The 24,576-nt window shown below is 40.4% G+C and overlaps 1 protein-coding gene across 5 annotated transcripts in view; it reads right to left on the minus strand.

The window, feature by feature from the left end:
* Window positions 1-24,576, minus strand: part of ITCH (itchy E3 ubiquitin protein ligase) — a 128,976-nt gene that overhangs the window by 20,747 nt on the left and 83,653 nt on the right. For 3 of the 5 annotated variants that reach the window (XM_034787312.1, XM_034787310.1, XM_034787311.1), the window contains 8 exons: window positions 21,022-21,191; window positions 18,919-19,153; window positions 13,029-13,124; window positions 10,544-10,718; window positions 8,690-8,756; window positions 5,717-5,801; window positions 3,367-3,495; window positions 2,465-2,537 (listed from right to left, as the gene is read on the minus strand). In XM_034787312.1, coding sequence (XP_034643203.1) covers window positions 2,465-2,537; window positions 3,367-3,495; window positions 5,717-5,801; window positions 8,690-8,756; window positions 10,544-10,718; window positions 13,029-13,124; window positions 18,919-19,153; window positions 21,022-21,191 — 1,030 coding nt within the window. Of the gene's footprint in view, window positions 1-2,464; window positions 2,538-3,366; window positions 3,496-5,716; window positions 5,802-8,689; window positions 8,757-10,543; window positions 10,719-13,028; window positions 13,125-17,686; window positions 17,827-18,918; window positions 19,154-21,021; window positions 21,192-24,576 lie in introns of those variants that run through there. The other 2 variants (XM_034787313.1, XM_034787314.1) reach the window with 2 other exon arrangements.

Genomic DNA, 24,576 nt, shown 5'->3' on the forward strand with positions numbered 1-24,576 from the left:
AATGTTTTGAGTTTTTAACTTATTCCCAAGAACTGGGACTGTCCTTTTGTTCATTGTACACCACTAGCACAATGGGGCCTAAGGCACTACGCTTATATTAAAGTAATAATTTGCTTTTGATCTCACTATGACATACATGATCCCAAGATATAGTTTTAAATGGGTTCTAATATAATAACCTAGCACCATGTGATAATTTTCCTAGATCTATAATCCGTTCTCAACAAGAGAAACTTCCCACACAATTTTTATTGAAAGTTGTTCACAGTTTTAAACGGATTTATATTTACACTTATTTTCCTCACAAATAATACAAACTGCAAAATTATTGATGCCAATGTCTCCGTTAATTTTCAAAGTAGATTCTGAGCGACTTATGAGCCTAAGGCAGTGGTGCCCAAACTTTTCCTCTTGTGCACCCTCCCCTTCCCCCCCCCCCCCCCCGGAATGGAATGTGTCCATACCCCCTCCCCCGGGCTGGGAGCAAAGTCGTGGCCAGGCTGGGGGCTGCAGCCAGGAGCTAGCAGCCGAGAGCAGAGGGCCGAGCTGCAGCTGGGAGCAGAGTTGGGTGATGCTCCCCTCTCCACCCCCCATGGAGGGTGGCTTTCCCCTTCCCCCCACCCCCAATATGTTCTCCTCAGGGGGTGCATCCCACAGTTTGGGGACCACTGGCCTAAGGGCTTCTCTTCACTCAAGTGCTACAGTGGTGCAGCTGCACCACTGTAATGCTTTAGTGAAGACCTTACTATGCCTACGGGAAACCTCCTTCCGTCAGCATAGTTAATCCACCTCCCCAGAGGCAGTAGGTATATCAATGGGAGAAGCTCTCCTGTCGACATAGGACAACCTACGGGGGGTTAGTTCAGTATAATTACATCACTCAGGGTGCAGATTTTTCACATCCCTGAGCGACAGTTATACCAATATAGTTCTGTAGTGTAGACCTGGCCTAAGTTATGAAAGTCAATGAGGCTGAGGGCCTGCCTACATGAACAACTGGTTCCTGGCAAGAGGGGATGTGATCTACCCTGCACTAGCCTGGTGTGGATTAACTATTCTTGCAGACCCTGCTGATGCACATTAACACCCTGTTAATGCGCTTTGATCTAGTTCCTTCTCAAATAGGACTAAATCAAAGCACATTAACAAACTGTTAATGCACAACAGCAGGGTTCATATAGGCAGCTAGTTCCTGGCAGGTCAGTAGGGGTAGCTCATACTGCAGATTGCTGCAAACTATCTGTTCCTGTAGACAGCTTCTCAGGTGTTTAAGTCACTTCACACTTTTGAAATGTTATCCTTTGAGCCTAAGGCCATGTCCACACCAGCACTTTTGTGGGTATAACTTTTGTTGGTCAGGGGTGTGAAAAAAACAAAACAAAACCCTGACCAACATAGTTTCACCACCACCAGATGCACCAGTATGTACAGTGCTATGTCAGTGGAAGACAATCTCCCTCTGACATAGTTATGGCCTCTCGTTGGAGTGGTTTAATTATGCTGACAAGAGAGCTCTCTCCCGTTGGCATAGAGCAGGTACACGGGAGACCTTACAGTGGTGCAGCTGCAGTAGCACAGCTGTGCCGCTGTAAGGTCTCTAGGGGTACATCTACACTACAGGGGGAAGTCGATTTAAGATACGCAAATTCAGCTACGTGAATAGCGTAGCTGAATTCGACGTATCGCAGCCGACTTACCCCGTTGTAAGGACGGCGGCAAAATCGACTTCTGCGGCTTTCTGTCGGTGGCGCTTACTACCACCTCCGCTGGTGGAGTAAGAGCGCCGATTCGGGGATCAATTGTCGCGTCCCGACGGGACGTGATAAATCGATCCCCGAGAGGTCGATTTCTACCCGCCGATTCAGGCGGGTAGTATAGACCTAGCCTAGTATAGACATAGCTTAAGATTTTTTAGTCTTATGCTAAAGACCAAGGGATTTATTCTCTTGACATGTGGGAGGTTTGGAATATAAAGACCTGCATATCAAAATGCATATCTAATCACCAGAATTTTGCCATACAGTACATTTGTTTGATGCTTCAAGGCTATATTGAAGTACAAAAATACTTAGGAAGACTTTGATTTTCTACCTTACAAGTATGGAATTAAAGCAGAAACTAACTCCACATTATCTACACTGAAATCCATTAAATGCCTTCAGGCAAACTTCTGTACAAGAAAAGCAGAAATAGGCTCTTCTATTGAGCCTTTTAGAAATGTTACTACAAAAATCACTGATGAAGACAAAACTGAACCCTTCTTTGTTTTAAAAAAATTTAAAACCATGTTGACGTCTAGTAGCTACTGAGTTTTAAAGCTTATGCTGACCAACTGTATTAGTCTAAATTGCTTCAAATGATGTTTTAAAATGGTCCCAGCTGAAGCTATTTCGATGCAGCTTTAGAAGATGCATTTCAACAAAGCCATTTCCAAGGTTAATTTTTTTTTTTTTTTTTTTTTTACCTGACACCAGAACCGGAAATACTGGACCTTCGCTTTGAAGTCACGCACATAGGCTATCTGGGGCCCATTATCTCTGGAAACAGGAAGAAAAAATAAGCTGCTGAAACACTGCTGAAATTCAAGATAACAGCTTCAAAATACCACAGTTATGAAGCTCTGTGGTTTACCTGGCTGGTTAAACAAACCAGTTTTTCTAATTGGGTGAATGCTTCGGAAAGGCCATCACTCACAAAAGGTTTTTTCTTTTTCTTTTTCTTTTTTTAAATCTTTAAGCTTAATTTACTTTAAATTTATTTTTAACTTTCAAAATGCACCTATTTGAAAGATTCTGGGATCATATGCAATTTTTTTTTAAAAAAAGATGTCTTGTTGACCAAAGTTAACAAGAAAATTCTTTCAACAAATTAACTAAATGCCAACCCCAAATTCCAATCTATTTCCACCCAACCTGACATAAGTTAGCATGTCAATTCTACATACATCCAAATCCTGGTTCTCAGAATGCTAGAATATATTAAAGGCCTGAATTTGCATCTACCTGCACACTGAAACACACAGAAGGAAAAGGGAGGACACAGCATAAGCACAATAGCTTTTATTGACTGAGTGACTTAGTTAGAGGCCAAAGAGTCTTATCTAGTACTTGGCTAGAAAGATCACAGCCATCAGAGGGGCCTCAAGGATTAGGAATTGTAAAGCATTCAAAATATGGCATATGTAGGGGGAAGAGAACATTCAAGAATGTTGAAGATCCTCAGTAGAAGAAATATGGGAAATTAAAAGCTCTACTGGTATGCCAAAAACCTGCTGCAAAAAAAACCATACTTGGCAATACCTGTTAAATGACGCATATCTAAAAAAGCTCAGTGTAATATAGTTTGTCTTCTTGAATAAAGGCTTACAGAGCAGATTTTCCAGTGCGGGGATCTATATACGTTGTAGTTCTTCTATTGTGATCCACAAAATAGGGAATGCCATCCACAGTAAATCTCATTTCCCAGCCCTCTGGCAAGGGTTTCTCGTTTAACTGACTATGAGACACAAGAAAATACAAAGATAGTTGATCAAGTTAATACATTCTGTCAACTGATCATGGACAGGGACAACACAAATTAGCAGAAATTCTGGAAAATTTGTGGTGATTTCTCTGAGGAATTTTCTGTTTGATTTGTTTCTACTTGGCTTTACTCTTAAATTTTAATGCCAGATACCACAATTGAAAATAATCAATATCAGCTTGATAAATTCCAATAGCTAATAGAAATCTGAAGAAAGCTGGTAAAGTTTCTGGATGTTTTCTCTCAACATGCAGAATTTTGTTTGACAGTATAACCAGTTTTTTAAAAAAAATCTCAGTAATTTTATTAAACAGTATTTGCTATTATTCATATAATAATGGAAGTCAGAAAGAGGAAAGACATAGCATGTCAGAGATATCACCATTCCATTAATATCTGCACAGATCTTTGAAAAAATTGCCAAGAACTGATAAGATAACTTCAAAGCAAAAGCAAAATACTACTGTTCCTTTTATACTGACCCATTATCATTTAGGATGGCTTCAAACATTGTGTGGTAAATTTAACCATCAAAAATATCAGGGGTTCTCATTTCACACTTTGCTGGAAGTCCCTGGGATGATAACTGGAGGATCTGACTGGTAACATCCCTGCAGTAACTCTTGCTCTCAGAGCATATTGTTTCCACACAGTCACTCTGAAGGTATTGCATGCCACACCAGGAGGCCAAGAGCTTTTGAGCAGTAGTTTGTAGTTATTATTTATTTGTATTATTTCCTAACAGGAGGCTTGCACATTTCCCTCAAGTTCTATGTTTCATAAACTAAAGGTATATATTGAAATACTCCACCTTCTTTAAGGGAACTTCAGTTCCCCTCTACCGGCATCTTAATAATCTGACAGATAGTTTAAAAAAAAAAAAATCCTAACGTGTGTTATTTATGCTGCCTGTCTACTTTATGCAGTTCTTTCAGCTTGGACAATAAATAAATAATTTAAAAAGACAAGTACATTTAACTTTTGGGTTCTCATGCTCTAGTGCAGCAGTTCGCAAACTGTGGGTCAGGACCCCAAAGTGGGTTGCAACCCCGTTTTAATGGGGTCGCCAGAGCTGGCTTTGGCCCCTCCCGCCCAGGCTAGTGGCGCTCGCATGGGCTCAGACTTCAGTCCCCTGCCTTCTGAGGTTTTGTAGTAAGTTTTGTTGTCAGAAGGGGTTCGTGGTGCAATGAAGTTTGAGAACCCCTGCTCTATTGCTATGCTGTAAAGTATGAATTACAAGCCCTAAGGGCAGGGTTGCTTAAAAGGCTATTTCTATTTAATTTTCTCTATTAATGGAAACATTTCCATTTGGTCTTTGACTTGGTAACAGTTTTTGGTTTGGGGTTTTTTTGCAAAGAGGTGTTGCTGTTAACTTGGATTTTCCTAACCGTTTTCTTGCTATGTAAGCAATGTTCCTTTTAATAATTTCTGCTTTAGTTCTGTATCACTTTCTACATTTTAAGTGAGTCTTGTCTGAAAAGCCGATAGAGGGCAGCAAGGTACGCTCCAAGCTTCAGTTGTCAGAAATGCCTCTTACTTCTCACTTTCAACCAATGTTCCCTCTAATTTTTTATATTCATGTGCGGAATGATTTTTGTTATGTGCACCAATATGGAGGTGATGTGCAGTAGGGATGGTGCTGAGGGGTTCGGAGTGAGGGAGAGGCTCAGGGTTGGAATGCGGGGGGTTGAGGGCTCTGGAGTGCGGCCAGGGTTGAGGGGTTTGGGGATACAGGAGGGGGCTCAGGGCTGGGGCAGAGGGTTGGGCTTGGGGTGTGGGGCCTGAAGGCTCCGGCTGGGGGTGAGGACTCTGGGGTGGAGCCAGGGATGAGGGGTTTGGGGTGCAGGCTGCCCCAGGGCTGCGGCAGGTAGAGAGGATTCCCCCCAGCCCTCTCTCCGCGCAGCAGCAGCACCTGGGCTGGAGGAGAGAGTCTCTCCCTGCCTCTCCACGGCAGCTCCGAGGATGGGGCCGGAGGAGAAGTGCCTCTCCCCGCCGCAGCCCTGCACGACCCAATTTTCTCCCCACCCACCTCCTACCTCTGTGCTCTCCGGGCCCCCATGGCTGCATGCATGCATGGTCCTTGACAGCCTGCAGCACGGCCGCGCTTAGAGGGAACTTAGTGCTCAACTAAAATAATAATTATAACACATTAAAAATCCATTTGAAATTATTTAACTGATTTAAAAATTCTTACCCCTGATTTCTGGGGTCTTCCCATTGAGTGATACGTGTGTTGTGATTGACAAAATACACTCTGCCATTGCTGTCAGTTCTCTTTTCTAAGAAGAAATAAAAAGTGAAGAAATTTCAATTCCAGCAAATTTACTCCTCACACTAACTATGCTTCAAATAACCAATTAGTTGTACATCTTGTGGCAGTGTCTGTTTCTTGGCACCTCAATCTCAAATTTAACATATCTGATTCTTCATCATTCCTCTCCAAACCCATAATTTCTTACCAGTTTCTCAGCACCAGAAATCTATTTTAATGCGAATACTAGTGGAATGTTTTGAAGTGTACCGTAACCTACCTGCTGCGAAAAACAATATTTAAGGTGTTCATCTGATATTCTTTAGGGTCTTGTTTCTTGTGTGTGTTTGTACAGCACCTAACACAAAGGGGCCCCCAAACCCAAATGGGGCTTTTGGATAGCAGCATAATATATTTATTATGACTAATTATAACAACAACAAAAGTAGAAAAGCTTTTTCCCCCCTCCCATTATTTTAAAAACAGGTTTCTTCAGCGGATGCCCAAAGGAAGATAACTTATCACGGAAGAACCAGATTTGCATTTTACCTTAATCAGAATTTTTCTTACTTTTGCTGGCTGTTCTGGAATGCTCATGCAGATATTTTTCCATGTTTAAAAATTAAAATACCAATATTGATCTTTTTATTTTTAAATAAATCTGAGCCTTCCATCTTTAACAAAAACTATACTTAAAAACATCCACATATGTACAGTTATTTATTATACTATTTTTTTTTTCCCCCTCTCTGAATGGGAAAATAGACTATTTTTAGTTGGAGAGGAAAAAATGGAAGTAGTTTTCTCCACAGGAAAACAAACTTCCATCATGAGCCATTATAAATCCCAACTCCCTGGGTTATTGCCATGGGCCCTCAAATATAGTTTAACTGGTTAATGGACGAATTAAGAAATGTGCCTGAGTACACCAGACACGTATACAAGTATGGCAGCACATGAATGTGAAAGCTGTTCCCCTGTTCAAATATGAGCCAAAACTGCAGCAAAAGAAAAATGTTTATACCCCAAGTAAATAAATATGGATGTTTATTATTATCCCACACCGTTAAAATATGTTTAGGAACATATGCACACACTTATACACATATGCTGTTGAAAATCCATTTCTCCTTTACTTAACACCAAGATTCAGTCTTCTGCAATTTGACAACATTAGATAAGTACAGAATATGAGCTCCTCACTATGTTTTAGGTGTTGCAGGAGAAACACAGCCCTGAAATCAGGCCATGGCAAGTAATAAGCATTTTAGTTCAGCTTTAAAGGAAAAGCCTACGTGCAGAGGCATGTTTGTAAGGAGGTTGTACAAGTAGCAGAATTCTACTGTACATGGAGATTTGATTTGGGGAGGGAGCAAACAAATTAATTAGCAGTGTTTTCTGAAATTCCACACGTGTAGAAAAAGGCGCCATATGGGCCTGCCAGTTTAATGCATACCTCCAACCCTAGAATTCCAAATAATAATGTTTGAAACTTTTGAAAAGTTTGATTTGCAATTTTTTAATGTTATAAAAAAATCCATGGCTAGCTCTGCCAAGTAAAGGTATACAACCTTAAAATGACATCATTCTGATTACCATCTTGTTTTCCCCACCCCACCACCTGAATACAAGGCTTAGTCTACATTACAAAGTTTTGCCAGCATAGATCTATCATTTAGGAGTGAGTAAACAGTGAACAATATTAGCTAAGAGAGGCAGAACAAACAAAAGACAACCTTGCTTTTACTAAGATATGCATGGTCAGCAAAATGCCAGATGGGGAGCAGAAATTGGCACTGTTATCTGAAGCTGCAAATAGACCAGAGGAATGAAAGGGGCACTGTGTATACTCCTCTGCAAAAGGAGGTAACCATGCACTCCCCACACACCACCGCTGAGTCTATGGAAGAGGTTCAAGCATGTCAGTATGAGATATGGCATCCTCCTCCCCTTCCCAGATACCAGTGTCTGCCTTTAGAAGCACAAATGAGCAACTTGAAAGACAATTTCTATTGCCATATACTTTTCAATATTTTTCTGCTTTAATCCCAAGGTATGTACCTGTTGGACAATCAGAGGAGCTACTTCATTCCTATGGACTCAAATCAGAATTCAACATATATATGTTATACTAATACAGTTTATACATTGTTTAAAGAAAAATCCCTGTGTACTAATTGTATGTTATTTGTTAACCTGAAACCATGGGCGGAGACATTATGTAATCTTTGACTATTGGCAACTGTGCTTATCTTGTCTTGCTGCTAGACCTATCCAGGGGCTTGGGACCTCCTACCCCGTCACTTCCCTCTGCCCATGGAAAATCCATATAATTCACTGTAATCAATTGTTTGGCAGTATCTCTGAGCCTAATAAGCAAGGTGACACTCCGCCAACACTGTGCGTAATAAACCCACGTGCTTGATTCTACACGGTGTCCATTTTGTTCCTTCAATATTGACTGCTGAAATTATGCGGGAAATATTTTTCACAAAGGGGCTGGCAGAACTATACAAATGCTTTCAAGACCAAGACGAACAAAAACTTTCCAAGCACTGGCTCTCTACCAGAAACAATACAAAACAATCTGTATGACTAAAATGGTTAAGACAGTAACAGCAGCAGGAAATAGTCCATGTTGTATGATAAGGACACTTAAAAAAAAGTCAGTTGCAACTTAGAAGTGTAACAGAATAATACTGGGTACTTTTTAATCTATTTATGGAACTGCATATACACCGTATCAGGAGCTGGTTCTTAAATTGTACTTTTGATTATATTTAATAAAAAGGGGATTTAAATTCAGATTTCATAAAAAGAGCAAAGTACGATCAAAAACATTTGGTAAAATAATTTAGCGGAAGTATGCTTTAATGTTTAAGTTATGTTATAAAACACCATTTGAATAAGACTTACCCCATCCATGTGGCAGGGTGCCAAGAGGATCAAACTCTGCATTCTGTGTGGGGGTAACATCTTGGTTCTACAGATTACACACAAAAATGGTGCATTAATCATGACCACCCACCACCAATTTGCTCTCCAGACTTCTAATTTAGCCATAAATCACTAAAGCAAATGCATTCTTGCTAGTGCTACATATGGCATCACTGTCCAAATTTTTTTTTCTTACAGAAAAGATATAGATTTATTTCAAACTGATTATTCATTTGGGCTCTAACACTCTTTGACCAACTGAAACTAGGGGCTCAGAGTAGTGCTATTAACATATTTTGCAGCAATTAGTATAGTTAACTGTAACTGCAATGCCAAGGGATTAAATATTAAACTTTCTTCTTTGGAAAGTGCCCCACCCTACACAGAAGGGAAACAAGTCTCAGACCTTGTTTACACCAGTGAGCTTACAGTGGCACAGCCATACCAGTGCTGCTGTAAGATCACTCATGTAGCTGCTGTATGTCAGCAAGAGAGAGCTCTCCCGTTGACATAATAAAACCATCTCCACGAGTGGCAGTAGCTATGTTGGCAGGAGACGCTCCCTCACTGACACAGCGCTGTCCACTGGTACTTTTGTCACTGTAAATTATGTTGCTCAGGGGTGTGTTTTTTTCATACCCCTGAGCGACATAAGTTATACAGACAAAAGTGCTAGTGTAGCCATAGTCTCAGAATCCAATACATGAAAGCCTAACACAATCAGGGAACACACTGCTCTGTTCTTGTAGCTTAATGTGGGTATGTAAGTAGCAACTAAAAACCTACATCACCTGTCTTGCTAAACTAACTGCAAGCAGTATTTGGAGATGTCCAGTCAGTCTACCATTCACTAGTATTTGGTGGATTTTGGATTGCTTAACTCCCCTTTTTTTCCTCCCATTCACATGCTATAATTGCATTTTACCTGCATAAAATCCCTCAATTGCTTCCTCTGGGTGAACTTCCCATACTAATCTTTGGCCAACCAAGAGAAGATACTACATAGTGAAGTGACTAAGATTTAGAATTCATTTAAGACTGAATACAAATAGAGTTAACCTGAACAAGTCTCCAAACATTACCAGCATAAAAAGCCACAACATCTGCTAGCTAGCAACATCATCTAAACCATACCTGGTATTGAACCATTTTCTAACCACTTTGACCTTTCCCAGTATATCGGTGGACTTTGCCACATGAGAAATATTTCACAAGCTATATACAATACAGCAAACACTACCATTTGTCAGTTATAGTTGTGCCATACATAACAAAAGCAAGGGAGGTCTAGGTTGGACATTAGGAAAAAGTTCCTAACTGTCAGGGTGGTTAAACACTGGAATAAATTGCCTAGGGAGGTTGTGGAATCTCCATCTCTAGAGATATTTAAGAGTAGGTTAGATAAATGTCTATCAGAGATGGTCTAGACCTGGTCTAGATTATTTGGTCCTGCCACGAGGGCAGGGGACTGGACTCGATGACCTCTCGAGGTCCCTTCCAGTCCTAGAATCTATGAATCTATAAAGGAAATAAATTAAGGCTTCCAATTGTACATACCATCCTCTACTCCCACATTCAGAGAGACACACCTCATCACAAACACACAGCCACCATACACCTCAAAGAATGCACAACTTTAACTCTGGCATCTTCTGACAGCCCCTTGCCAAGCCCAAGTGTGTGCACCTTCACAAAGCTGCGCAGAAGGGATGCAGAAGAAGGGGCTGGAAGTTTGATCTGTTTGTAGTGGAGGTGGATGGGGGGCATTTGGGAGTGGGGGGGGGAGGGGCTCCATCATACTTTTTTTCCTCTATATCAGAATAGACTTCTCACCCCGTATATGAACCTCTGATTAAACTGTTGCATAGCTCCTTGAAGCTGACTGCGTTGAAGTTGCCATTGCTCATAATTCCGGACAGATTCCAATGTTGGTCGTTGCCATGTTGTCGTTCTAGTGAAGTGGTCGACATAATAAATTCTCCCCATGTTGTCAACTCGTCGTTCCCAGCTAAACAATGCAAATAAGGCGTCTCAACAGCAAGCAGCACGTAGCACTCAAAGGCTTAGAACCATTTTAGAGTCAGACAAGCAGCAAGGCAAGCAGGAGATAAATGTGGAACTGGACGTGGAGTTTTGTTAAATGAAAAGTTCAATGTGGTCAGCACCCATCTCCCCATTACAGCTCCTGCTGAAACAATGTAAAGAGCTAGAGAAAAGTGCTATCTAAAATGAGAATTATTCTCAGGGCAGGCCTATACTATAGCCAGTATCGACACTCTGAAATCAATGCACCGGTGGTCGATTTAGTGGGTCTAGGGGGGGAGGGATAGCTCAGTGGTTTGAGCATTGTCCTGCTAAACCCAGGGTTGTGAGTTCAATCCTTGAGGGGGCCACTTAGGGATCTAGGGCAAAAATCAGTACTTGGTCCTGCTAGTGAAGGCAGGGGGCTGGACTCGATGACCTTTCAAGGTCCCTTCCAGTTCTAGGAGATAGGATATCTCCATTAATTTAATTTAATTTTAATTTAACTTAAAAGAAAATTTAGTGAAGACCCGCCAAATCGACAGCAGATCACTCTCCAGTCGACCCCTGTACTCTACCCCCGATGAGAAGAGTAGGGCAAGTTGACAGGAGAGTTTCCATCGACTCCCCACAGTAACTCGATCTAAGGTACGTTGACTCCAGCTACATTATTCACATAGCTGGAGTTGCGTAGCATAGGTTGACTTACCGCGGTAGTGTAGACATAGCCTCACTTTGTTCCACACCACCACCACCATCTACTCAGCCTCCCCACTCGCAGTGCTTTTAAATGGTGCTCAAGAGCTGCTTTACACATCTGGCTGGCTCTGTGTAAGTCACTACTGTTATTATACATTAGTTAGATCTGAGGGAGGGGATGGACACGTGAAGTAATTGCAGTCTACTGGCCTCTTTAAAAAAAAATTAAAGTAACATTGTCAGCTCTGGCTGCAAAACTTGAGATACTCTCATGCTCTGGCGCACTTCTAGTCTAACCTCACACCACCAAAAGAGTGCCCACATTTTACTTGGTTTCCACTTCATATCAAGTTGAAATAAGTGACATTCACCAAAAACCTCAAATGAGCAGTGGTCAGGTATTAAGCAAGGTCAGTTGCAATACCTGTATTGATCAATACCTGATAAACTCTCTCCACTATATCAATGTATAAGAAAGTTTAGTGCAATTGGTTGGTGCGTCTGTTGGGGGTGGGGTGGGGTGGTATTTTCCCCTTTGAGATCAGTTTGCTCTGCAGTTCTACATTTTCTTGTTTTGTGTGCAACAGGAGTGAGAGTGTGAATATGATATGAATGAAGTGTGAAGGAAAAAATATTTTTTTGGTTAAAAGATGCAGTGTCCCCAGAAAACCAGGAAAAGGACAAATATACAAAATGTGTGCTCCTGTGTAAAAGCTAATGCTCTTGGCTGCTGGGCTATTAATGACTGGAAGAGTAGGGTAGCAAAGCTCTGCTTAAGGTGCAGGTGTGCAGCAAGGTTAGCAGATGGGAACCTGAGCTATGGTAACAGGATAGAAACCAGAGACCTCAGGAGAAAGCTAATCAAGGAAGCATTTATATAGAGCTGGTTAGTGAACCTAGTATTTTTGGGGGCTAAGACTCATGTGCTGTTATTTGTGGTAACCTTTGCTATGGTTTTTCAGTTTTGGTTCCTTTCCCCAGGGTAGGGAAGACTAACAATCTCTTTTCTTTTACCATGACTGATCTTGAGCATCCTTTTTCTTTATAAGCAGACACAGTTGCTTGGTGTCTGACTGTGAGTAAAACTTCCACACTCCTCTTTTTCCTATACCTTTTCCCTCTCCCCCATCCCTAACACAACAGATACAATGCATACAGATTTTTTTTTTAAATCCTTAGAGAATAAGAGAGAAAAAATGGCTAAGCCTCATCTCCAAGGCACCAGCATGTGCCACTCATATAGGGATAGAGATGGTCCAAAGAAGCATTTTGCAAGCTCTTAATCGGGTCACAAAGTCTCCTGGGGCTTATCTACACTAGAATTATTATTTTTTTTTAACTGGAGCTAGCCAACATGTTTATACTTGCTAGTCTGGATATTCCACTAGTGTTTGGTGTTTACCTTAGGGCTCAGCCTAGGGCAAACCACAAATGTGTGTGTCCTAGAGTAAGTGTGTAATATCGAGACTATTTTTTATTAAAAAAAAAAAAAAAAAAAAATGTGTTAGCTAGCTCAAGTTAATTAATAATCAATTAACTTGAGCTAAACTATAGCCTAGACATATCACCGGAGGCTAGATGTCTTCTACAGACTCACCCTGGGGGAAGAGGTTCTGGCCGATCCCACGTTGTCCTTTTTTCAACGTGATCTACATAGTATACTCGACCATGCTGGTCCACTCTTTGCTCCCATCTAGAATTAAAAAAGGAAAGGTTACTCAGCTTATGCAGTAAGTGGAGTTCTTCTAGAGGTGTCCCCCTAGAGGTGCTCCACTTCAGGTGTGTGCATCCCATGTGCCTTTGATCAGAGACTTTCTGTAGCAGTACATGTTCAATCCGTGCATGGGCCCTACACATTCTCATGCTCTTTACCAAGAACATACAGGGCTGCATGGGTGAACCATCTCAGTTCCTTCACCACCACAAAGCCCCATGGAAGAAACACTAAAAAAAGAGTAAGGAGAGTGGGTAGTGGAGCACCCATAGGGACACACATCTTGAACTCCAGTTATTGCACAAGATGAGTAACCTCTCCTTCTTTGAGAAGTGTCCCACTGGGTGCTCCATATCAGACTTCCAAGCAGTATCCCCATCAGGAGTGGGGCGCTTTGGAGGTGAATCTAATACTCAAGATAAGACTACACTACCAACTGCAGCATCAGTTCTAGAGGAATAAACCGTCACATACTCTTTCCAAAAATTATGTATCAAGGTCCCGGTTGAAGCACTGCACATTTCCAGCGAGTATGGCTAATGCCACAGAGGTAGACAGAGAATGGGCTAGCACTCTAGAAGGAGAGTGGATGCACCGACCAATTTACAGCAGGAGATAATACATCCAGAAATCCATCTTGAGAATCTTTGGGTGGAGATTGTGGATCCTTTGGATCAGTCAGCAACTGAAACAACGAACAGTTTGGGAGACTTTCTAAATGGTTTGGTTCTGTCCAGATAGAAAGCTAATGCCCTTCTGAGATCCAAGGTATGGAGAGTGGCATCCTGATCAGTCAGATTTCTCTTTGGGACAAAAACTGGGAGATGGATTGACTTGATTGATGTGAAATAAAGAAGACACCTTACGTAGAAATTTAGGATATGGCCACAATGAAATTTTGTCCTTGAAAAAATTGTAAACGGATGGTGAACCATTAAAACGCCCATTTCCCCAACTCTTCAGGCAGAAACAACGGCCAACAAGAACGGCACTTTCAATGTCAGGGGAAGAAGGGAACAGGTGGCCATTGGCTCAAAGGGGGTTTTCATGAGAATTAAGGAGCAAGTTTAGATCCCATACCAGAGTAGGGTCCCTAATTGGAGGAAAAAGGTGCATCAATTTTTTAAGGAATCTTACTTTTGTGGGATGAGCAAACACAGAGAATCCCTCAGTTGAGGAATAAAAGGTTATTATAGCCACTAAATGAACCTTGACAGAACTGAAAGAGTCCTGAGTTTTTTAATTCCAACAGGTAAGGAAAGGATAGTGGAGAGTGAACAATGGAAAACTGTGATGAAATCTCCTCCATTTCTGAAGATAACACTTTCGTGTGGATGCTTTTCCGCTATTTAATAGTACCTTTCATATCTCTGCAGAACAGGAAGTCTCTATATCCAAGAGCCATCAAACTCAGATGAGGAATCTCCAGGTTGGAATGAAGAGTCTGACCAAAGTCTTGAGATAGCAGATGGGAAATGGGCAGAAGACTCCATGCTGGACAAGAACCAAGATGAATTAGGTAAGGGTACTAGACTGGTTTTACACACGTTGGAACAATCAATATTATTTTGGATCAATCTCATTTGATATTGTTCAACCATCAGTGGCATTGAAGACCTCTCCTCCAAGGAACAAGGAAGGCATCCCCGAGGGAGTGAAGGCCAAAGCTTCCTCTCAAGCAGAACTTTCTGTATTTCCCATTGGCAGTGGTAGCATACAGTCATGAACTGCCCAAGCCAGAAAAATGTGATTGAGAACCCCCAAGTCCAGTTCTCACTCATAACCACAGGAGAAAGGTCCGCTGGGATAGTCTGCCATGGTGTTTTGTATGCCTGGAAGGTAAGAGGCTGAAATGAGGATATGGTTGGCTATACATCAGAGTTCCATAACTTATTTGCTTTGGTACAGAGAACGAGGGACCTCATTCCCCCATGATGACTGATGTGGATTTGTGCTGAAAAGGAGCACGGTTCCAGTGTCAGTTCCAGGGGCTGAAGCTGCTTTGGCGGGTTCCATCTGGTGGATGTTGCTGGTATCAAAGATGATGACTGCTTTGGGGGTGCCAAAATAGCATGAGATGTCTGTTTCTTCATTGTTACCAAGGGAGCCTGGGTGACTTGTTTAGGTACCGAACGTAGCATGGGGTCTGTAGATACTGCCTTTCTGTAGGTACAATATTTAGACTCTTTTGTAGTATGGTCATTCTTGGGCAGTGCAGAGGATGCCTTTAGTACTAGGCATGCTTGGTACTGTGACCTCTAGAAGACTTCAGAGCCCTAGATACAGTACACCAAAGGAGCCTGGAGACTCAGCGGTACCCAGACCAGGACCTGAGATCTCCAACAGTCTTTTTCTGAGAAGACAGGCTTTTTTGAAATAGGCTCTTTATGAGGAGAACTAGTACTCTTCCTTTTATGAGTCTTTCCAGTAACCTCTACTGGTCTGTCCTGTAAAGGCCTAGGTGAATGCAATGCAGAAATTGACAAAGCACTATGCTCACTTGGAGGCCAATGTACAGGGAGTTCTCTTGGCCTGGATTTGAGGCCATCACTAGGAGCCTGACTCTAATCTCCCAGTTTTTATTAGCTCTGCTGTTAAAGGCTGAGCAGATACTACACTTTTGAGGGAAGTGTGTTTCCCCCAAACAGTGACTACACCAGGAATGTCCAACAGACTCCCAGCAGGTGAGGCAGCACTTAAATCTTGGAGATCATGACATATCCCAGAGATGAAATCTGACGAGTAAAATAAGCATAAAACAAACTTCACACAAAAAGTAAAAGTAAATAACTAACTAAAAACTAGCAGATTCTAAAGCTAAACTTCAAGTGGTAGATGCTAGACATTCTGTCATAGGCTGAGGTGGTTGAGAAGGAACTGAGGGTGGTTTGCCTATACAGCCCTAGGTCTTTGGTACCAGGCATAAGGATATGTAAGGCACATGTGTAAGATGAACGGATACTACCACCAAAAATCTCTGATCAAAGGCTCACGGGGTGCACGCACACCTGAAGTGGAGCACCCATATGGACACTACTTGAAGAACAACAATTCATGTCTGGTTTCAAGTAGAAAATTATTCAAATCATGCATTTGCAGTTTAAAGCTAACAGAAATGCTATAATTACTTTGTATAAAATATTTATTATTTGCAAAGCACTTTTATAACTAGTACCTCGTTCACAGGATCTATTAAAACTGTGTACAGGAGGCAGTGGTACAACATAATACCTAAAAGGGTAATTTAAAAGGAAATATTTTCAAACACTTCAAAAGCAGAATGAATAGCAATCAAATTCCAAATAGGCTAGGGATGGAATTCTACCCACTAAGTATTAAGAGAGCTAACACCCCATCTCTGAAGCGTGTGCCACAAAGATGACAGCAGCCAATTAGAAGCAATTAATTTGAATCCAATTTTTATCCATGTGATGTCAGTGGCACTGGATCCAGAATATGAAAAGAGCAAGCTGGCACATAAACCTGAATAAAACTTTGCAGACACTGTAATTAGGAGCTGAAGTATTTTAAAATTTTAAACTTTATCACTAATTTTCTATATGCACAGCGAGATAATGTAAATACCTGAAAGCATAGGAGGGTGACCAAATTGCAGGAAATGGAAAAGAATGACAAACTGTACACAGCTCAGTTTATCCACAGTAAACTAACAGAATGGTTCAGAGCTGTAGGGAAACTATTCTAGCCCAGATGATGAGGCTCTAAGATCAGCATAATGTAGACAGCTTGTTATTTGCTGCAGTGCAGCAAACTTAAATAGCAGGTTGTAAAATTACATTGAAGACATAGCACAAATACTGCTTTATCATTCTGTAAGACACTAAAGATGTTTCTTTGACCCTATGGATACCATCTAGTCTTGAGGTGCTTTATGCCTTCAGGACCAGCTAGTTTCCTCGGGTTATGGGGAAGTCTGGAAAGAGGGTGCCTCTGTGGCTAAGGAAGGAAGCTTCAGGAAACCCTCCGTGAAGACAATCCAACCCTGCACACCATCTTATTTTGGCTCGAAACCTGCTCACCTCTCTCAGATGGCTCTCCCATTCTGTTCATGCTAAAGCGTGGCAATGGATGGATAGCTCACAGCCAAACGAACCAAAGATGAACACTTTGTGGCATGGAGCTAGGAAGCAACTCTATGATGAAGAGGAAGCTGCCAGATATGTGACTGAATGTGAGTGAGAGCATATGACATCGTCTGCTGTTTGGCAGAGGTCAAATGATGACTAGGGAAGTGAGAGGAAGAGAAACTGAAAGAGCAGTCAATGATGGGGCAGGGACAGGAACAAAGAGGCAGGGTTCCAAGTTTTCTTGGTAACTTTTCCTCAATTTGGAGAACCAAAAAGGAGTTAACTCTTGAAAAGACTAAAGTGCCCAGAGATTAAAACATATTTTCAAATCCTCTCCTACTTGTTTGTTCCCCTCTTCCCCAACCATTCTATGGGGTATGGGGACTCTATACCAGGCTGCTACTAAATGTTTTAGTGTACTGGCAACAGAGTGAAATTAAATAAAATCCTCACCCATGAAATGCTAGAAATTTCAGAGATTGGGAATCTAGTAAAATTGCACTTCTTAGCCAGCATCTTGGGAGCTGCTTGATGAATGGGAAAAGCACTGCAGGCAATAAGTCCTGAAAAGAAAGCATCTTAGGAGTCCCAAGTCCTTAAACTGGAGCTGCTCTGAGCAGTATTCCAGCATCAACACACCTGTGATCTTGGTGCAATAAAAGATATACACAAGACCCTGTTTACTGTGTGGCCAACTGGATGTAAATTTTGTGGCAACAACAGGTAAATAAAAAATTGAGGTTTTTATTTAATTAAATTTAAAAATTAATAATACAATCAGAACAGCTCTACCCCATATGTTATAGATTTTTTTCATTAAATTCAATGTTATTAAGTCCCTAAATGTTCATTTTGCCACAGATTTTTGCAGACAGCGTATATCTGCATCACAGAATTTGTCAGTGGGTAATGAGTATACAGCATTTGGGACTTTTAACATCTGAAGAATGAGTCAACCTGGTATTGGGGAATAAGTACAATAGCTTGATATTTCTGCTGAAATTATCAGCAGAGAAATACTCGAGGTTAACATTTCCAATTCTATCGTTTGATTTCAGAGTTTACATGCAAGTATGGTGAATGGGGCAGTTCACACTCCTCAGAGCTACTGTTTCAGGCTGCCAACAGATTAAGGCAGGCAACACTTCATAAATTACACTGGTCACATTGGAAAGGTTTTCTTCACAATCATGAAGTTCAGACACCCAGTTTTGAAAAAAAAAAATGCTTACATTCTGAAGTGCAATTCTGTGGCAAGGGGTTGATTCTCTGGCAAATTCTACAACTGAAGACTACGTAGGATCATGGCTACAGTGTTCACTGGACTTGTGCTATTTGGAATTAAGGACTTTAGGATGGCTTCTAGATCCTGATTACCCCAAGCAATAACTGCTTTCCTCAAAATAACAATGTTAGCTCACTACGACCTATATCGTACTACGTGATCACATCATGATTTGAAGACAAAGGTTGCCAGATGAATAAAAGCTCAATAATTTGAGGGCATGTTACCAAAGAGAACAGAAATACCAACAAATTTAATTTCTTACTTGCATAACCTATGCCTCAAAACCAATCAAACTACACAGATAGTCTTACCGGGCAAAACACAAAAGCTATGGGTGTTTGTTTGCAGTACGTGAGATAAAACAGAACTAAACAGTACAATAGTACTGAACTCCTACCCAGGTGGAAGAGGACCTTGACTGACAGTACTGTGTGGCTGAGATGGAGGATTTACTGGCTGGACTTGTCTGGATACTGGAGGCGTGGTCAAAGCGGAAGCTGCAGGAACTGTTGTTCCAGCTGTTGCCCCCTCAGGGCTCTGTTCTGAAGGTGCATTTGGAGTTGTACTTGGTGAAGATCCTGCACTGGACTCATCATTTTCTATGGACATAGATGAAGGACCATTGACACAGCCTATGAAATCAGAGAAAACAAAAATGGAAGAAAGGTTCTTAGTTGGTTTTCTCTTATTATTGTTTAAAACCCAAGAAATCTGTTTTAGAAATTGTTAATCCACAAAAACAAAGGCTAGTAAAATAGGTCTGTCAAAAAAAGGGTAGGTGTAAAACCACACATTTTACCTTACTGGAACTCAGAAGCAGTTCTTTCCTACCTTGCAGAAATGCTACATTACTAGTACTGCCATGAACTAGCAGATAGCTTTTATATTTCTATGATGGAACATTCATTATCTTTAAAACAGCAAGTTGCCTACTTTCAATAAATACTGAAGGTATGTAAATGAATCCCTTTTTATGTTGCTCAGTTAAACAAATTATTTGTTTTACAAATGAACTATACCAATTTCCAAAAAAGCAAATTAGATGACATTGATCTGAAAAGAAACTTCACTCGAGAGAAAGAAAAAAAACACAATGGGTGTAAAACTTTAAAGGGAAGCATTTAAAGTTTCAATTTGGTCAGCAGCATATTATTTAGGAAAAAACAGGAAACAAAAATTGTGTTTGATTTGGCCAAGATAAGTAGGTTTGAAAAGTTGAGATGGACATTGCTGTATTTTTTTTAAACAAACACTGAAATAATCTTTTAACAATGTTCTAAGCATTGTAAGAGATAAGAGCTGCACTGCCCATGTAGTTATATTAAAATATTATAAATGAGGGGTGCAGTGTAGTTTAGTGATGAAAAAGAAGAACCCAAGTCCTGATGTAGTCTACTTCCTGAGCTCTGTAGGGGACAGCATTCGCTATAGATGCTTTCCTGAGAATATTCCATGCTGCACCTAGAACTGGCTATTCAATCAAATACTATTCCCACTTCTCAGTGGGCTGCTGGGATGGCCTGGTCTTTGCTCCCATGAGGAAACTAACTCTCACAAACATCCCTTTAAGAAAAATTCATTGTGTTTTTTTCCTATAAATAAGGTTTTCTAAGCACTCTATATCTGAATACAATTGTATAACACATCATACATACCTCGATACAACGCTGTCCTCGGGAGCCAAAAAAATCTTACTGTGTTATAGGTGAAACCGCGTTATATCGAACTTGCTTTGATCCATCGGAGTGTGCAGCCCTCCCCCACCGCGAGAGCACTGCTTTACCGCGTTATATCAGAATTCGTGTTATATTGGGTCGCGTTATATCGGGGTAGAGATGTACCTACACTTGTCCACAACTCGAGATAATGTCTCCTAAGAAACTCTAGGGGGCCACTTAAATGTAATCAGAAAGGTCTGAATGTCATGGCCTTTTGTTAGCAACTGGCAGATGATAAAAAGTAACAAAAACATTTACTCTATTTTAAGGCAAAAAAATTAAGCCTTTTGCTATTATATGACAGTTTTTAACACTGTAGATGGTTGGATTTGTAACAAACCCACTGTAATCTACCGGAGCCAATGCTGCTACCTGCTCAGGAAGGCTGTTTTAGACACCAATCCTTCCAACGCTTACTACCTAGTGTAGTCATATCAAAGTCAATTGGATATGTCATGGTAGTAAGCATTATCCTTGGTAGTATTTGCATAATCAGGCCCTTTGGGGGCTTTCTGCACTTCTGTTAGTGGTTGCAATATAGCCATTGTTCTTTCACAGACATGAAATGAGAGATTTCTAATGATAAAAACAGCAATTAAGAAAGAATGTACCAAGACAGGAAGCAAGATAACTGCTCTGTGGCAGAGCATTTCTGAAGGATTTGCTTAAAAAAAAAGGATCAGTACATCTGAGGAAAAGATATTAGAAATGGCCATGATTGTTCAAATGGAATGTATCTTATAAATAGCTTTTAAATGGATGGTTGGCACTGGAATACATACCAGCTGCAGAAGAGGGTCTACGAGGAGTGGGTGGAGGTGGTCGGGAGGGCCTGGGAGGCCTAGCAGGTTTAAAGACTCCATTTGTGAGTACCAGCGAATCACTGCCATTAACAGTCCTGCTTTCACTGGATCCTGCATCCTCATAGCTTTCAAGGCCATTTGCATTAGCCCTTTGTGTGGGAAAAATAGAAACAAGAATTCTTAGGAATTTATAGAAGATATTAGAACTGAAAAGTTAACTATTATGGCTTTAAGTAGAGGAAATTCTGAAAAATCTTATCGGTTATAAACATATTATACAAAACAAATAGTTTTTGTACAATGTGTTTACATATTTGTTATAGCAATAAAACCTCTTCACAGTCCAGACATACAACTATACAGAATTTAAGTTGGTTGCAATATATCTAACAGGAAGCATTTGTAGATGAGTTTAAACAGAGGTGAAGAAAAGCAAGAGGCCATGTTTGGAAGGATGGAATAGAAATACTGGAAACAGCAGAAGACATGGGGATTGGAAAACTGTATAAAATTCTCAGTTTGCTTTCAAAACTTATTTTTTAAATCAAACGATTTTCATACCAGCATGAACACATCTCATAAAAATCACAGATTTGTACTATGATACTGATGAGATTTTTCAGCATAACCTTAATAAATAAAGTAATCCAACATTAGAGGAAATACTTACGAATTAAACACGAGTTTACGTAAAGGGAAATGAATACATGGAAAGTACAAATACAATACAATTTGGAGTTATTTTCAGTATTTGCATGTTGCACTTATACCATATTTGTACTTCTATAGTGCCATTTTATAGGATCTAAAAGATCTTAACAAAAATTAAGGAATTAAGCTAACATCATTCCTGCAAAGCAGGCATTATCCTCATTTTTCAGATTAATACACAATGCCTAAATTTATGAAAACAAAACAAAAAACTTTTGTAAACAGAGTTAAGGTTGCTAAGTGCAATTCAAGAGAAGACACACTGGAAACACTTGTTTAACAATATTAAATAGTAGGGAAATCACAAGCTAAGATTAGGTAAACAATCCTGGCACTAAATGTCACATTTCTATTGTATCAGAGAAATTTACTTGTAAATATAGCCTCTGTAATAAACTAAACTAACTGCACTCCTTTTAAAATACCAATGTAATTTCCTTGACAATGGATTGCTGGGAGGTTTGGAAAAGGAAATAAGCACTTCATTTCCATGGGGATCACATGACATCACAATCCAACTGAAGTGCCACAGATTTTTAAATAGTGTTTGTGCGCCCCTCTGATACAAGAATATTCCCAAGGTATTAATAATTTGGGAAGATCCTTCCATCAGGAATGGAAAAAGCATTAATGAGGAAGCATTACAGAAAGCATTACAGAAAGCCACAAGGTACTCAAAAGAATGTGTAATGTACTCCTACTGGCGGCTTTAATTTGAAACCTTTCTTTGTTACGGGTAACAATATGACATTGCTTTTTTATGTTTGAATTGTAAAGCTCTGTTAAACCTTAAGAAGACACAAATTTTTCAGATGTATTGGCCATCCAACCAAGCACAGAAAATTTCAGCCTGAATGATTCAAATTTGACAAAATTACAAGCAACTGAAAACAGGGACTTGTAATGGAAAATGTTTGACAACTTTAACTGTAGGCTTCACTGCCGCCTATCATGAATTTTCAAACTTTTACAAAAGCCATAATTCAGATATAAATGACTCAATAACTGAAGACCTTTTTTGTATCAGATTAGAATTGCTGCCATATAAACTTATCAGACCCTACACTTCTGAAAATAAAATTCTGTACAGGTACATTGTTCATCGATCACTGTGGATGGGTCAGAATAAGGCCTTGGCTACACTTACCAGCTAGTTCGACGGCTGGAAATCGAAGTTCTGGGTTCGACTTATCGCGTCTAGTCTGGACGCGATAAGTCGAACCCGGAAGTGCTTGCCGTCGACTGCGGTACTCCAGCTCGGCGAGAGGAGTACCGCGGAGTCGACGGGGGAGCCTGCCTGCCGCGTGTGGACCAAGGTAAGTTCGAACTAAGGTACTTCGACTTCAGCTACGTTATTCACGTAGCTGAAGTTGCGTACCTTAGTTCGAATTGGGGCGGGTAGTGTAGACCAAGCCTAAGTTTTACAGTGGACCACTAGTTGCAATCTCATCTAGGGAATCATAACCACGTATTTCTGTAATAAACATACTATTTGTACACTTGGAATTTTTTATTCAAAGTAAGAAAGAGGCTAGGAATAGAAGTTGTATTTCACCAGATATGTGGAATCAAGCCCAATTACGTACATGTTTGACCTAAATATACAGCACTACTTTTGCTCTGTATCAGGGACAGTGCTCATGATAATTTAAGTTACTATGCCTTATTGCCCCCAAAGAATTTAAAAATAAGTGACTATATGATCATGTGCTAATCAACAGTGATTTGAAATTTACTAGAGTTAAAGCCTAGTTTTTGCTCAGTCCCAGAACATCTTACTCGGGTTTTGAACATTAAGGTCAAGAGCATTATATTTTATCCTCTTGCATACATTATCAAAATCAGCCTGGGGGGAGGGGGGTATAATGTATATAAAGATGTTATTTGCTATATAAGAACACTTATGCTACTCACACATTCTAGAATCAGTTCGTTATATAAACAACGCATAGCTGTCCCAAGATAAACCCTCACTGAGCATCATATAATTGTAGCTGGTATGGAGATTGTGTAAGTAATTTAGATGTTTATATATTTGATAAACAGCTCCTAGAGGGCAGAGAGGTCCTTCTGTTTGGGGGCATACAGAACATATTGCCTCAGCAGCAGAGATGGCTTTCAACATGTGACAGGATGAAAAGTATCCTTGGTACCTAAGAATTAAAAAGTACCCTTTACGCATCCAGCTGGTTCAAAACGCAGTAGCTTGCCTACTGAACACAATCAAGTTCAAAGTTTCAGTCCATTGTCTTCAGAGTCCTCACAGAATTGGCCCCAGATGTTGAAAGAGATTGTTTTAATATGATCAAAGCATCCTACAAGAACTGTATCGTATTGGAACAATGGACACACTTATTTCAGTTTAATCTAAATCAAAAAGGAGCAGGATTAAACTAAACCAAAATAAACATTTTTAAACCAAATTAAGAATATCACCATGGGTTTGCACTGATTTAACTAAACCAGCTTATTTCAACCAGAGCAGGTCTGGGTATAGACACGGCCCAAGACCTGGGAGGAGGAAGAACTGACCAAATCGGTTACACAGGCACAGCCTTGTGAGCTCACAACCATTAATCTCAGCAAGGTCTGGGATTCATTCAGTCATTAAGTACTTATCAGTTTAACAGTACAAGGCAGCAAAAGGAAAAAAAGAAGAAAAAAAACAGGTTTCCTTTTGCTGCCTTGTACTGTTAAACTGATAAGTACTTANTTTTTTTTGGGGGGGGGGAGGAGGGGGCGAGGGGAAGAGGCCTGTAACTCAGGAACCTCTTGGTCAAATGAACCCAAATTTGGAGCACTAATAAGAACGGCCAAACTGGG

This window comes from Trachemys scripta, chromosome 12, assembly GCF_013100865.1.
Source record: "Trachemys scripta elegans isolate TJP31775 chromosome 12, CAS_Tse_1.0, whole genome shotgun sequence".
Taxonomy (NCBI): Eukaryota; Metazoa; Chordata; order Testudines; family Emydidae; genus Trachemys; species Trachemys scripta.